Source organism: Acinonyx jubatus, chromosome X, assembly GCF_027475565.1.
Source record: "Acinonyx jubatus isolate Ajub_Pintada_27869175 chromosome X, VMU_Ajub_asm_v1.0, whole genome shotgun sequence".
Lineage (NCBI taxonomy): Eukaryota > Metazoa > Chordata > Mammalia > Carnivora > Felidae > Acinonyx > Acinonyx jubatus.
Window position 1 is genome coordinate 53520436 of NC_069389.1, and position 16683 is coordinate 53537118.

At 38.5% G+C, this 16683-nt stretch overlaps 1 protein-coding gene across 8 annotated transcripts in view; it reads right to left on the reverse strand.

Annotated features, from left to right (window-relative positions):
* OPHN1 (oligophrenin 1) overlaps nucleotides 1-16683 on the reverse strand; it is a 573279-nt gene that overhangs the window by 69801 nt on the left and 486795 nt on the right. For all 8 annotated transcript variants that reach the window (XR_008290128.1, XM_053202415.1, XM_053202413.1 and 5 more), the window contains one exon: nucleotides 8521-8668. Coding sequence is in view for 7 of the 8 variants with exons in the window: in XM_053202415.1 (XP_053058390.1) it covers nucleotides 8521-8668 (148 nt within the window). In the remaining variant the exon portion in view is untranslated. The remainder of the gene's footprint in view (nucleotides 1-8520; nucleotides 8669-16683) is intronic.

The following is a 16683-nucleotide window of genomic DNA, read 5'->3' on the forward strand; positions in this document are numbered from 1 at the left end:
AATGTGCTTGCACCTCACAAACACCCAATGCTGTGCTTCTGTGGATCCATCCCTCTGACGAGTCTACCTGCCTCCCTCACGGTGCTGCAGGGCACCTCCCTCAGGGGACCACTGAACACAAAGCAAGCTAAGCCTGAGCCTCCCCCCCTGTGCACCTTGTAGATCCACACCAGATCCCATCAGAGCAGCACCACAAGCCTGGCAGTGTGGAAGTAGCCCGGACAGGGGCCACACCACTCCACAGTGAGCCCTATCTCTGGGAGAGGGGAAGATAAGGTACACACCAGTCTGATTGTGGCCCCAGCGGTGGGCAGGGGGAAGACATCAGGTCTGACTGTGGCCCCGCCCACCAACACAAGTTACACCAGACAGCACAGGGCAAGTGCCCTGCAGTTCCCCGCCACCCCAGGGATTGTCCAAAATGACAAAATGGAAGATTTCTCCTCAAAAGAAACTCCAGGAAGTAGCGACAGGTAACGAATTGATCAAAACCGAAGTTAGCAATATAATGGAACAAAATTTAGAAAAATAGTCATAAAATTAATCGCTGGGCTTGAAAAAAGTATAGAGGACAGCAGAGAATCTATTGCTACAGAGATCAATGGACTCAGAAATAGTCATGAGGAGCTAAAAAATGCTATAAATAAGGTGCAAAATAAAATGGAGGCAACCACAGCCTGGATTGAAGAGGCAAGGGAGAGAATAGGTGAATTAGAAGATAAAATTATGGAAAAAGAGGAAGCTGAGAAAAAGAGAGATAAAAAATATCCAGGAGTATGAGGCGAGAATTAGAGAACTAAGTGATGCATCAAAAGGAACAATATTCGTATAATAGGAATTACAGAAGAAGAGACAGAGAAAGGGGTTGAAGGTGTACCTGAACAAATCATAGCTGAGAACTTCCCTGATCTGGGGAAGGAAAAAAGCATTGAATTCCAAGAGGCACAGAGAAGCCCCTTCAGACATAACTTGAATCGAACTTCTGCATGACATATACTGAAACTGGCAAAATACAAGGATACAGAGAAAATTCTGGAAGCAGCTAGGGATAAAAAGGCTCTAACATATAAAGGAACACCTATAATACTCGTGGCAGACCTATCTACTGAAACTTGGCAGGCCAGAAACGAATGGCAGGAAATCTTCAATGTGATGAACAGAAAAAATATGCAGCCGAGAATCCTTTATTCAGCAAGTCTGTCATTTAGACTAGAAGGAGAGATAAAGGTCTTCCCAAACAAACAAAAACTGAAGGAATTCATCACCACTAAACCATCCCTACAAGAGATCCTAAGGGGAATTCTATGAGTGAAATGTTGCAAGGACCACAAAGTACCAGGGACATCACTGCAAGCATGAAACCTACAGACATCACAGTGACTCCAAACCCATATCTTTCTATAATAACACTGAATGTAAATGGACTAAATGCTCCAACCAAAAGACATAGGGTATCAGAATGGATAAAAAAAAAGACCCATCTATTTGCTTTCCACAAGAGACTCATTTTAGACCTGAGGACACCTTCAGATTGAAAGTGAGGGGATGTAAAACTATCTATCATGCTACTAGAAGTCAAAAGAAAGCTGTAGTAGCCATACTTATAACAGACAAACTAGACTTTAAATTAAAATCTGTAGCAAGAAATGAAGAAGGGCATTATATAATAATTACAGGGTCAATCCATCAGGAAGAGCTAAATATTATAAATGTCTATTCGCTGAATATGGGAGCCCCCAAATATATAAAACAATTAATCACAAACATAAGCAACCTTATTGATAAGAATGTGGTAATTGAAGGGGAATTTAATACCCTACTTACAACAATGGATAGATCATCTAGACACAGGATCAATAAAGAAACCAGGGCCCTGAATGATACATTGGATCAGATGGACTTGACAGATCTATTTAGAACTCTGCATCCCAAAGCAACAGAATATACTTTCTTCTTCAGTGCACATGCAATATTCTCCAAGATAGATCACATACTGGGTCACAAAACAGCCCTTCATAGGTATAAAAGAATTGGGATCATACCATGCACACTTTCAGACCACAATGCTATGAAGCTTGAAATCAACCACAGGAAAAAGTCTGGAAAACCTCCAAAAGCATGGAGGTTAAAGAATACACTGTGGAAGAATGAATGGCAATTAGAGAAGAAATTTAAACATATACAGAAACAAATGAAAATGAAAATACAACAATGCAAACATTTTCGATGTAGCAAAGGCAGTCTTAAGAGGAAAATACATTGCAATCCAGGCCTATCTCAACAAAAAAGAAAAATCCTGCATACAAATCTAACAGCACACCTAAAGGAACTAGAATCAGAAGGGCAAAGACACCCCAAACCCAGCAGAAGAATAGAAATAATAAAGAGCAGAGTAGAAATTACAAATATAGAATTCAAAATAAAAACAGTACAGCAGATCAAAGAAACCAAGAGTTGGTTTTTTTTTTTTTTAAATAAACAAAATTGATAAACCTCTAGCCAGGCTTCTCAAAAAGAAAAGGGAGATGACCCAAATAGGTAAAATCATGAATGAAAGTGGAATTATTACAACCAATCCCTCAGAAATGCAAGCAATTATCAGGGAATACTATGAAAAATTATATGTCAACAAATTGGACAACCTGGAAGAACTGGACAAATTCCTAAGCACCCACACATTTCCAAAACTCAAACAGGAAGAAATAGAAAACTTGAACAGACCCATAACCAGCGAAGAAATTGAATTAGTTATCAAAAATCTCCTATCAAATAAAAGTCCAGGACCAGATGGCTTCCCAGGGGAATTCTACCAGACATTTAAAGCAGAGATAATCCCTGTGCTTCTCAAGCCGTTCCACAAAATAGAAAAGGAAGGAAAACTTCCAGACTCATTCTATGAAGCCAGCATTACTTTCATTCTGAAACCAGAGAGAGACCCAGCAACAACAACAAAAAAACCCAACTACAGGCCAATATCCCTGATGAATATGGATGCAAAAATTCCCAACAAGACACTAGCAAATCGAATTCAACAGCATATAAAAAGAATTATTCACCACAATCAAGTGGGATTCAGTCCTGGGATGCAGGGCTGGTTCAACATTCACAAAAAAATCAATGTGATACATCACATTAATAAAAGAAAATAAAGGAACCATATGATCCTGTCAATTGATGCAGAAAAATCATTGGACAAAATTCAGCATCCTTTCTTAATAAAAACCCTCGAGAAAGTCAGGAGAGAAGGAACATACTTAAACATCATCAAAGCCATTTATGAAAAGCCCACTGCTAATATGATCCTCAATGGGGAAAAACTGAGAGCTTTCCGCCTGAGATCAGGAACACGATATGGATGTCCACTCTCACCGCTGTTGTTTAACATAGTGTTGGAAGTTCTAGCATCAGCAATCAGACAAAAAAAGGAAATCTAAGTCATCAACATTGGCAAAATGAAGTCAAGCTTTCACTTTTTGCAGATCACATGATATTACACATGGAACCCGATAAACTCCACCAAAAATCTGCTAGAACTGATACATGAATTCAGCCAGGTCGCAGGATACAAAATCAATGTACAGAAATCAGTTGCATTTTTAAACACTAATAATGAAGCAACAGAAAGACAAAGAAACTGACCCATTCACAATTGCACCAAGAATCATACAATATCTAGGAATAAACCTAACCAAGATGTAAAAGATCTGTATGCTGAAAACTATAGAAAGCTTATGAAGGAAACTGAAGAAGATATAAAAAATAGAAAAACATATTCCATGCTCATGGATTGGAAGAGTAAATATTGTTAAAATGTCAACACTACCCAAAGCTATCTACACATTCAATGCAATCCCAACCAAAATTGCACCAGCATTCTTCTCAAAGCTAGAACAAGCAATCCTAATATTTGCATGGAACCACAAAAGACCCTGAATAGCCAAAGTAATTTTGTAGAAGAAGACCAAAGCAGGAAGCATTACAATCCCAGACTTTAGCCTCTACTGCAAAGCTGTAATTATCAAGACAACATGGTATTGGCACAAAAACAGACACATAAACCAATGGAATAGAATAGGGACTGTAGAATTGGACGCACAAAAGTATGGCCAACTAATCTTTGACAAAGCAGGAGCAATATCCAATGGAAAAGAGACAGTCTCTTTAACAAATGGTGCTGGGAGAACTGGGCAGCAACATGCAGAAGGTTGAAACTAGACCACTTTCTCACACCATTCACATAAATAAACTCAAAATGGATAAAGGACCTGAATGTGAGACAGGAAACCATCAAAACCCTAGAGGAGAAAGCAGGAAAAGACCTCTCTGACCTCAGCCGTAGCAATCTCTTACTCGACACATCCCCAAAGGCAAGGGAATTAAAAGCAAAAATGAATTACTGGGACCTTATGAAGATAAAAAGCTTCTGCACAGCAAAGGAAACAACCAACAAAACTAAAAGGCAACCAACGGAATGGGAAAAGATATTTGCAATTGATATATTGGACAAAGGGCTAGTATACAAAATCTATCAAGAACTCGTCAAACTCCACACCCGATAAACAAATAATCCAGTGAAGAAATGGGCAGAAGACATGAATAGACACTTCTCTAAAGAAGACATCCAGATGGCCAACAGGCACATAAAAAGATGCTCAAGGTCGCTCCTCATCAGGGAAATACAAATCAAAACCACACTGAGATACCACCTCATGCCAGTCAGAGTGGCTTAAATGAACAAATCAGGAAACTATAGATTCTGGAGAGGATGTGGAGAAATGGGAACCTTCTTGCACTGTTGGTGGGAATGCAAACTGGTGCAGCCTCTCTGGAAAACAGTGCAGAGGTTCCTCAGAAAATTAAAAATAGATCTACCCTATGTCCCAGCAATAGAACTGCTAGGAATTTACCCAAGGGATACAGGAGTACTGATGCATAGAGGCACTTGTATCCCAATGTTTATAGCAGAACTTTCAACAATAGCCAAATTATGGAAAGAGCCTTAATGTCCATCAACGGATGAATGGATACAGAAATTGTGGTTTATATACACAATGGAATACTATGTGGCAATGATAAAGAATGAAATATGGCCTTTTGTAGCAATGTGGATGGAACTAGAGAGTGTTATGCTAAGTGAAATAAGTCATACAGAGCAAAACAGATACCATATATTTTCACTCTTATGTGGATCCCGAGAAACTTAACAGAAGACCATGGGGGAGGGAAAGGGAAAAAAAAGTTTAGAGAGGGAGGGAGCCAGAACATAAGAGACTCTTAAAAACTGAGAACAGAGTGTTGATGGGGGGTAGGAGGTAGGGGAAAGTGGGTGATGGGCATGGAGTAGGGCACCTGTTGGAATGAGCACTGGGCGTTGTATGGAAACCAATTTGACAATAAATTTCATATTAAAAAACAACAACAAAACAAAATATCTGCACTTGACTACAGTTCAACTTCTTCTCCCTCTACATTTTATGTTATTGATGTCATACTTTATATCTTTTTAAATTTTGTGTTTACTAAAAATTACTAGAGCTCTATTCATTTTTAATACTTCTGTATTTTAACTTTTGTACTAGAGTTAAAAGGGATATACGCATTAAGGAAAATGTCAGAGAAAGACAAATACCATATGATTTCACTCATGTGGAATTTAAGAAACAAAACAAGCAAAGGGAAAAAATTTAGAGACAGACAAATCAAGAAACATACTCTTAATTATAGAGAACAAACTGATGTTTACCAGAAGGGAGTGGGGGATGGGTTAAATAGGTGATGGGGTTTAGGGAGTGCATTTGTTACGATGAGCATGGAGTGATGTATGGAAGTATGGAATTACTATACTGTACATCAGAAACTATCATAACGCTGTATGTTAGCTAACTGGAAATAAAATAAAAACTTTTAAAAAGTTATTTACCCATCAGTATTATACTATTAGAGTATTCTCAATTTGACTATATCTTCACTAATGAGTTTTATACTTTCATGTTTTTTTCTTGCTAGTGTTCATTTGTCTCAACTTGAATAATCTTTTTTTTAGCATTTCTTATAAATTAGGTCTAGTGGTGATGAACTCCCTTAACTTTTGTATTTTTCTGGAAAAGTTTTCTCTCTTCTTCATTTCTGAAGAATTGTTTTGTCTGGTATATTATTCTTGGTTGGCAGGTTTTTAAAACTTCCTTTCAGTATTTTAAATATATCATCCCACTGTCCCCTGGCCTGCAAAGTTTGTGCTGAACAATTGCTCATAGTATTATGGGAGTTTGTTTTTCATTTACTTGTTTTTATTTCTATTTTTTTTTTTTGAGAGAGAGAGGAAGAGAGACAGAAAGAGAGAGCAAGGGAAGGGTAGAGGGAATGGGAGAGAGAATCTCAAGCGGATTCAACACTCAGTGCAGAGCCCAACATTGGGCTCAATCTCACGACTGTGAGATCATGACCTTAGCTAAAATGAAGAATCAGACACTTAACTGACTAAGCCACCCAGGTGTCCATGGGAGTTTCTTTGTATGTGATGACTCATTTTTCTCTTGTAGTGTTCAAAGTTCTCTGTCTTGGAATTTTGAGAATTTTATTATAATCTGTCTTGGTGAAAAATATGCTTAATCTATTTGGGTTTATTTGGGCTTTGATGATCTGGATGTTCATGTCCCTCTCTTATTTATGAAGTTTCTCATTATTTCTTTAAATAAGCTTTCTCTACCCTTCTTTCTTTGCTCCTTCCAGGACTCCCATGATACGTATATTCGTTTGTTAGACAATGTTCTATAAGTCTCAAGTTTTTTTCACTTTTTTTCAATTATTTTTCTTTTTGTTCCTTGACTGGGTAATTTCAAGTGACCCATCTTTGAGCTCGATGATCTTTTCTTCTTCTTAGTGATAAAGCCCTCTATTGAATTTTTCAGTGCACTCATTTTTCAGCTCCAGGTTTTCTGTTTGTTTTTTTCCCTATGGTTTCTATAACTTTCTTGAACTTCTTGTGTATTGTTTTCTTGATTTTATTTAGTGGTCAATCTGCATTGTCTTTCAGTTCACTAGGCATCTTACAGACAATTATTTGGAATTCTTTGTCTGACAGTTAATAGATCTCTACTTCTTTTGGGTGAGTTTCTGATGCTTTATTTTGCTCCTTTATTGGTGTCATTTCCCCTGGATATTCCTGATTCTTGTGTCTTGTGGTCTTGTGTCGGTGGTTGTCTATTTGAAGATGTAGGCACATCTCCCTGTCATTACAGATGATTGGAAAGGAAAGCCCTTTAGAGTCAGAGCAAACAGAGATTTTGGGTGGCCCAGCTGATGGGCTACACAGGTGGGATCAGTGTTGGAGTCCTTGGGTAGGCTGGTCTGGTGCCTGGATCAGTTGGCCAAACTTTCAGCCTGGATCTTCAGGGGCAAGCTTGCAGTCTGGGACCAGGGGGCTGGTCTGGCACTGGGGCAGACCTGTAGTGTGGATCTACAGGAGGCCTGTCTGGAGGCTGGGTCTGTGGTTGCATTCTATATGGTAGGGCTGCAGGGGCCAGGCTGGGGCCACAGGGACATCCTGGTGCTGTGTTAGTCCTGAAGCTTGGGGTTCCAAGTAATAGCTGGGGCAGGCCTAGAGCCTAGGTCTGTGGGTGCCACCCTAGAGATGGATCAATGGAAGACGGGTAATTGGGTTCACTGGGGTGGGTCTGCTGCTGGGGTTGTGAAGTCAGGTGTTCACTTTACTCTCCTTCACCCATGCAGAGGTTGGCTATCTCTCTCTGTACTGTGCTGTGTGAGCTTGGGAGAGGGGTGATATGTTTAATATTAAAATGTCCTCCCTACCGTCTGCAATGCACTATTTCTTATTTCTGTGCTCCCCTCAGGTGCTGTAATCTCTCAGCTGGATTGTATAGTTCTTATGAAGGGATTTTCATGCATGAAAGTTTGCTCAAATTAATTTCACCATGGGGAAACAGCAAAGAAAACTCCTATTCAGTCAACTTGCTGAGATCACTCCTCCATGGAAATTAAACTTGAATTTAAAATCTGAGAGTATTCATGGTGCTTGGCTAGTTTAGTCAGTTAAGCGTCTGACTTTAGTTTAGGTCCTGATCTCAACATTTATGAGTTCAAGCCCCGCATCAGGTTCTCTACTGTCAGTGCAGAGCCTGCTTCAGTTCTGTCTTCCTTTTTCACTGCCCCTTGCCCACTCTCTCTCTCTCAAAAATAAAAATAAAACATTAAAAAAAATGTCAGAACATTCAGAACGCACATTGTTCACCCATTTCAATGCACTGAGGTACATATCTTAGAACATTTTGGATCTTCCACTGTCCTCCTTAGGGATCATGATATCTGGCTTTACATGTTCATCTCTGTCCTATCCACTAACGATTTCTCAGTGGCACAAATTTTGCAAACCTTGCTTTGCCTGGCTCAGGTACTAGAAAAAGTCTATATTTATATTGAGAAATATGGCTCCACTTCTGCTCTTCGATATACTTTTTGTGTCTAATCACTATTACGAAGCTAAGAGTGTACCTCAGTACCGACCTTCACTTTCATCCACAGAAGAAGTATAAAAAACTGTTCTTTCTCGCAACAAGCGCTTTGAAATTGTGATTGGTTTGTGCCTTCTTGCTGTCACTCGAGGTGGAGGCACTGGAGGTGTAGCACTTTCTTCAGGTGGACCTGAATAGATCTGTAAAAGGAGGACATTTTCAGGAAACAATTAGAAAGACTGAATTTTTGTCTCCCTAATGCTAACTAGCAATTGATGCTCACTAGCATTACATCTAGAGTCTGCCATAGCAATTCTAATATGACTAAAGGAATTGGGGGGGGGGGATTTTTAAGAATCACTCTAGCTACCAGCAAGTGTTTAGAGGTCTTCCTTCCTGTTTACCACATAGGACCTGACACTTTACAATGTGGAGGAAACAATGCAGACAAGAACTGCAATATCAGTCCTGGATTTTTCACTTACTTACTGAAAAACCGTAGGCAAATTACCTCCTATCTCTAAGCTTTAGATTCCTTATCTGTAACGTGGGAAGACCACCTACCTCACAGTGTGACAAAAATAAGGTGAAAAGGGCAGTCAAGGTACATTGTATGGGTAGGGGTGGGTTGTGGAGGGTTACTAAATGCACCAAATATTTCGGAAAGAATACCAAATAAACTGGTTAAAGTGTTTGCTTCAAGACAGGAATAATGAATGGCTGAGGAAAGGATGGAGGAAACCTATTTCTCACTCCTATATCATTTTGATCTTTTAAAATTTCATACCATGTATGCACTACTTGTTCAAAAAGGAAAGGGGAAAACCAAAATGTCTTATATGATATAAAAAGTGCTGAACAAAAGAAGAGAAGCTATGATTACATTTTTATATAGTATCTCATATGTATTTGCGAATCTTTCTTGTCTCTGGGGAGACTGAGCTTTTGGCCAGAGTGGACCCACTTTGGGAGGACACACGTGTGGTGAGGGAAGAAGGGGACCATTGAATAATGCAATAATGAAATCAACCCCAATGATTAGTGCAAAGAGAAATGTCAGAGCCCAACATTTCATCAGGCTGCATAGTCACAGAAATTAACGATTGGGAACACAAACGCTGTGTAAAAGCTGGACAATGATAGAAAGCAGTGCAAGCACAATCAAAGGCACTACATGTCTCAACATTTCATGACATAGGAAAGAGACAATATGGCATAGTAGCAAGCAGAGGAGTTTTGAGACCATACAGTTTCACAATGATTAGTAATAATATTTTAAATAGCTACAATTTTGTGAGCATAGGCTTAGGTACTGTAGAGTTTCTTATGAATATTCTTTGCTAGACCTATCCACAGAAACTTGGCAGACCAGAAAGGAGTAGCAGGATATACTAAATGTGCTGAATCAGAAAAATATGCAGCCAAGAATTCTTCATCCAGCAAGGCAATGACAATTCAAAATACAAGAAGAGATTAAAAGTTTCCCAGACGAACAAAAATTAAAGGAGTTCATGACCATTAAACAAGCCCTGGAAGAAATTTTCAGGGGGACTCTCTGAGAGGAAAAAGATGAAAATAAATAAATAAATACCAAAAGCAACAAAAACTAGAAAGGACCAGAGAACACCACCAGAAATTCCAACTCTGCAAGCAATATAATGGAAATGAATCCATATCTTTCAGTACTCACTCTAAATATCAATGGTCCAATAAAAAGACATAGGGTAACAGAATGGATAAGAAAACAAGATCCATCTGTATGTTCTTTACAAGAGACCCACTTTAGACCTAAAGACACCTTCAGATTGAAAATACGGGGATGGAGAACCACCTATCATGCTAATGGTCAATAAAAGAAAGCCGGAGTAGCCATACTTATTTTTTTTTCAATATATGAAATTTATTGTCAAATTGGTTTCCATACAACACCCAGTGCTTATCCCAAAAGGTGCCCTCCTCAATACCCATCACCCACCCTCCCCTCCCTCCCACCCTCCATCAACCCTCAGTTTGTTCTCAGTTTTTAACAGTCTCTTATGCTTTGGCTCTCTCCCACTCTAACCTCTTTTTTTTTCCTTCCCCTCCCCCATGGGTTTCTGTTAAGTTTCTCAAGATCCACATAAGAGTGAAACCATATGGTATCTGTCTTTCTCTGTATGGCTTATTTCACTTAGCATCACACTCTCCAGTTCCATCCACGTTGCTACAAAAGGCCATATTTCATTCTTTCTCATTGCCACATAGTATTCCATTGTGTATATAAACCACAATTTCTTTATGCATTCATCAGTTGATGGACATTTGTACCCCAATGTTTATAGCAGCACTCTCAACAATAGCCAAATTGTGGAAGGAGTAGCCATACTTATAACAATATAGACTTTAAAATAAAGACTGCATCAAGAGATGCAGAAGGGCATTATGTCATAATCAAGGGCTCTATCCACCAATAAGACCTAGCAATTGTAAACATTTATGCTCCAAATGTGGTAGCACCCAAATATATAAATCACTTAATCACAAACATAAAGAAACTCATTGATAATAATGCCATAATAGTAGGGGGACATCAACATCCCACTTACAGCAATGGATGGATCATCTAATCAGAAAATCAACAAGGAAAAAATGGCTTTGAATGACATACTGAAACAGATGGACTTAACAGATATATTCAGAACATTTTATCCTAAAGCAGTGGAATATACATTCTTCTAGAGTGCACATGGAACGTTTTCCAGAATAGACCAAATACTGGGACACAAAGCAGCCCTCAACAAGTACAAAAAGATCGAGATCATACTGTGCATGTTTTCAGACCACAATGCTATGAAAATTGAAATCAACCACAAGAAAAAATTTAGAAAGGTGACAAATATTTGAAGACTAAAGAACATCCTACTAAAGAATGAATGGGCTAACAAAGGAGTTAAAGGGGAAAGGAAAAGTACATGGAAGCCAGTGAAAATGATAACACCAAAGCCCAAAACCTCTAGAACATAGCAAAGGCAGTCATAAGAGGGAAGTATATAGCACTCCAGGCCTTCCTAAAGAAGGTAGAAAGATCTCAGGTACACAACCTAACCTTACACCTTAAAGAGCTGGAAAAAGAAGAGCAAATAACACCCAAAACCAGCAGAAGACAGAAAATAATAAAGATTAGAGCAGAAATTAATGCTATTGAAACAAACAAACAAACAAACAAACAAAAAACCAGTAGAACATATCAATGAAATGAGAAGCTGGTTCTTTGAAAGAATTAACAAAATTGATAAACCACTAGCCAGTTTTATCAAAAAGAAAAAGGAAAGGACCCAAATGAATAAAATGAGGAAGGAAAAAGGAGAGATAACAACCAACACAGCAGAAATAAAAATGATAATGAGAATATTATGAGCATTGATACACCAATAAAATGGTCAAACTGGAAGAAATGGACAAATTCCTAGAAACATATCAACTACAAAAACTGAAACAGGAAGAAATAGAAGATTTGAATAGACCCATAAACTGTAAAAAAATAGAATTAGTAATAAAAACCTCCCAAAAAACATGAATCCAGGGCCATATGGCTCTCCAGGGGAATTGTACCAAACATTTAAGGAAGAGTGAACACCTATTCTCTTGAAGCTGTTCCAAAAAGTAGAAATGGAAGGAAAACTGCCAAACTCTTTCTATGAAGCCAGCATTACCTTGATTCCCAAACCAGACAAAGACCCCACTATAAAGGAGAACTATAGATCAATTTCCTTGATGAACATGGATCCAAAAATCCTCAACAAGATAATAGCCAACTGGAAACAACAATACATTAAAAAAATTATTCACCATGACCAAGTGGGATTTATACCTGGGATGCAGTGCTAGTTCAATACCTGCAAAACAATCAATGTGATTCATCACATCATTAAAAGAAAGGACAAGAAACATATGATCCTCTCAATAGATGCAGAGAAAGCATTTGACAAAATACAGTATCATTTCTTGATAAAAGCCCTCAAGAATGTATGAATATAAGGATCATACTTCAAGATCACAAAAGCCATATATGAAAGACCCACCGCTAATATCATCCTCAGTGGAGAAAAAGTGAGAGTTATCACCCAAAGGTCAGGAACAAGACAAGGATGTCCACTCTCACCACTGTTATTCAACATAGTATTGTGGAAGTCTTAGCCTCAGCCATCAGATAACACAAAGGAATAAAAGGCATCCAAATTGGCCAGGAGGAGGTCAAACTTACACTCTTTGCAGATGACATGATACCCTACATGGAAAACCCAAAAGATTCCACCAAAAAACTGCTAGAACTGATTCATGAATCGGAAAAGTTGCAGGATATAAAATGAATGCACAGTGATCAGTTGCATTCCTATACACCAACAATGAAGCAACAGAATGTGAAATCAAGGAATCGATCCCACTTACAATTGCACTGAAAACCACAAAATACCTAGGAATAAATCTAACCAAAGAGGTGAAAAACCAATGTGCTGAAACTATAGAAAGTTTATGAAAGAAATTGAAGAAGACACAAAAAAATGAAAAAGTATTCCATGCTCAAGATTGGAAGAACAAATAATGTTAAAATGTCAATACTACCCAAAGCATTCTACATATTCAATGCAATCCCTATCAAAATAACACCAGCATTCTTCACAGAGCTACAAAAAACAATCCTAAAATTTGTATGGAAACGGAAAAGACCCAGGATAGCCAAATCAATCTTGAAAAAAAACAAAGCAAGAGGCATCACAATATCAGACTTCAAGCTATATTACAAAGCTATAATCATTAAGACAGTATGGCACTGGTACAAAAGCGGACACTCAGATCAATGGAACAGTATAGAGAACCCAGAAATGGACCCACAAGCATATGGCCAACTAATCTTTGACAAAGCAGGACAGAATATCCAATGGAAGAAAGACAGTCTCTTCAGCAAATGGTGCTGGGAAAACTGGACGGTGACATGCAGAAAAATGAACCTGGACCACTTTATTACACCATACACAAAAATAAACTCAAAATGGATGAAAGACCTAAATGTAAGTCAGGAAGCCATGAAAATTCTTGAGCAGAAAGCATGCAAAAACCTCTTTGATCTTGGCCGCAGCAACTTCTTACTCAACACGTCTCCAGAGGCAAGGGAAACAAAAGCAAAAATGAACTATTGGGACCTCATCAAAATAACAAGCTTCTGCACAGTGAAGGAAACAATCAGCAAAACTAAAAGGCAACTGACAGAATGGGAGAAGATATTTGCACATGACACATCAGATAAATTGTTAGTATCCAAAATCTGTAAAGAACTTATCAAACTCAACACCCAAAAAACAAATAATCCAGTGAAGAAATGGGCAAAAGAGGGGCGCCTGGGTGGCTCAGTGGGTTAAGCAACCGACTTCAGCTCAGGTCACAATTTCGCGGTCCGTGAGTTCGAGCCCCGTGTTGGGCTCTGGGCAGATGGCTCAGAGCCTGGAGCCTGCTTCCGATTCTGTGTCTCCCTCTCTCTCTGCCCCTCCCCCGTTCATGCTCTGTCTCTCTCTGTCTCAAAAATAAATTTAAAAAAACGTTAAAAAAAGAAATGGGCAAAAGACATGAATCGACACTTCTCCAAAGAAGACATCCAGATGGCTGACAGACACATGAAAAAATGCTCAACATCACTCATCATCAGGGAAATACAAATCAAAACCACAATGAGATGCCACTTCACATCTGTCAGAATGGCTAACGTTAACAACGCAGGCAACAATGTTAATGTTGGTGATGGATACAGAGAAAGAGGATCTCTTTTGCACTGATGGTGGGAATGCAAACTGGTGCCACCACTCTGGAAAACAGTGTGTAGGTTCCTCAAAAAATTGAAAATAGAACTACCCTACGACCTAGCAATTGCACTACTAGGGATTTATCCAAGTGATACAGGTGTGCTGTTTCGAAGGGACACTTGCAACCCAATGTTTATAGCAGCACTATCAACAATAGCCAAAGTATGGAAAGAGCCCAAATGTCCATCGATCGACGAGTGGATAAAGATGTGGTATGTTTGTATGTGTACACACACACACACATACATACATACATACAACACAGTGTTACTTGGCATTTAAAAAGAATGAAATCTTTCCATTTGCAACTACGTGGATGGAATTGGATGGCATTATGCTAAGCAAAATTAGTCAATCAGGGAAAGACAAATATCATATGACAGTACTCATATGAGGACTTTAAGATACAGAACAGATGAACACAAGGGAACGGAAGCAAAAATAATATAAAAACAGGGAGGGGGACAAAACATAAGAGACTCTTAAATATGGAGAACAAACAGAGGGTTCCTGGAGGGGTTGTGGGACGGGGTATGGGTTGAATGGGTAAGGGGCATAAAGGAATATCCTCCTGAAATCACTGTTGCTAACTATTTTGCATGCAAATTAAAAATAAATAAAAATTAAAAATAAAAAAAAGAATATTCCTTGCTATTTATTACACACCAGGGTCTTTGCACTGAGTGTTTCATCTACCTGGAGTGTTCTTCCTCCAGATATCCGTATAGCTTGCTCTCTTGAATTCAGTAGGTTATGCTAAAATATATTCCTCTCAGTGAGTCCCTCTACGTGAATGTATCTAAAATTTTGACACACCTCCCTGTATGCAGTGCCTCCTATCCCCCTTCCTTGTTTAAGTTTTTTTCTCCCTAGCATTTATTACTTTCTATCAAGATAAATTGTAGTTATTTATTTTTTGTCTGCTGCTGTAATCTATTGTAAGCTATTTGGAAGTACATTATAATGTTCACTGCTATATCTCCAGCAACTAGAACACTGAGTGAAATTGCTGACTGACTGAAATTCAAACACTGACTGAAATTCAAAAGAAAAACCCATTTGAAACAGTGATATAAAAGGCCAGACTGTCCTCTGAAAAGACATAACAGCTACTTCCATTTCCAGCCAAAATAGGACAAGAGGTATTAGGTTTACATCTTCAGCCAGGAATAATTTAAAAACTAGAAAAAATACATGTAACAATGTTATGTGCCTTTTTCAAGGCATTAGAAATCTGGCAATGAAAGTCAGTGATCCGTGAGAGACAGTAAAAAGAAAAGACAGTGATCCATGAGAGAGAGTAAAAAAAAAAAAACAATGATCCCCATATTTCCAGCTTACAGCCTGGAGAAAGTCTGAAAGTCATAATATGTGGAGGGAAACTCGGGGGGTGGGCATCAGTCTGCTTAAGTTGAGGACACTGGGTTGCAAGTATGGAGAGAAGAAAGTGAATTTTCCAGGCAAAATATCAGAGAGGAGGTAGCTGCACAAAGAGCTCTAGAGAGCTGCAGGGATCTTCTTTAAGACTTTAGCTGAGTACTAGTCAATATTATGTGTGAGGCAAGAACCACAGAATTGAATTAGAAGGACTAATTACCTAACATCACACAGTGCCTTCAAGAGTTCCTTTTCTCACCACTCACACTGGAAAATCAAATAATTAAGTGCTGTGGTTGGTGGGCACTGAAGATGTGGAGCATGCAGGCAGCTGACCAACTCCAGCAGCACAAAGGCTGGGTGGCAGCTTGGGTGCCATTTTTCTTTTGTCTTAATGTAGGTGTTAACATAAAATTCCCTCTTAGAACTGCTTTTGCTGCATCCCATAAGTTTTGATACAGTTTTTTCACTGTAATTTGTTTCAAGATATGTTTTAATTTCCCTTTTGATGTCTTCCTTTGACCCCCTTGGTTGTTCAGGAATGTGTTTGTTTAATTACCACATATTTGTGAATTTCCAGTTTTCCTCGTGTTATTGATTCCTAGTTTCATATAATTCTAGTCAGAAAGGATACTTGACATAATTTCAGTTTTCATACATTTGTTAAGGATTGTTTTGTGACCTAGTATATCATCTATGCTTTGAGAAAGCTCCATGTGTACTTGAGAAGGTGTGTTCTGTTGCTGTTGGATGCAATGTTCTATAAACGTCTGTTAGGTTCATTTGGTCTAAGGTATAGCTCAAGTCCAATATTTCTTTATTAATTTTCTGTCTGGATGATCTATATGCATTGTTAAATGTGGCCTACTATTTAACACATTGTTAAATGTGTTAAAAGTCCCCTACTATTTATTTTTTTTCTATTTCTCCCTTCAGATCTCTTAGTATTTACTTAATATATTTCAGTGCTCTAATGTTGGGTGCATAATACTGATAATGGTTAT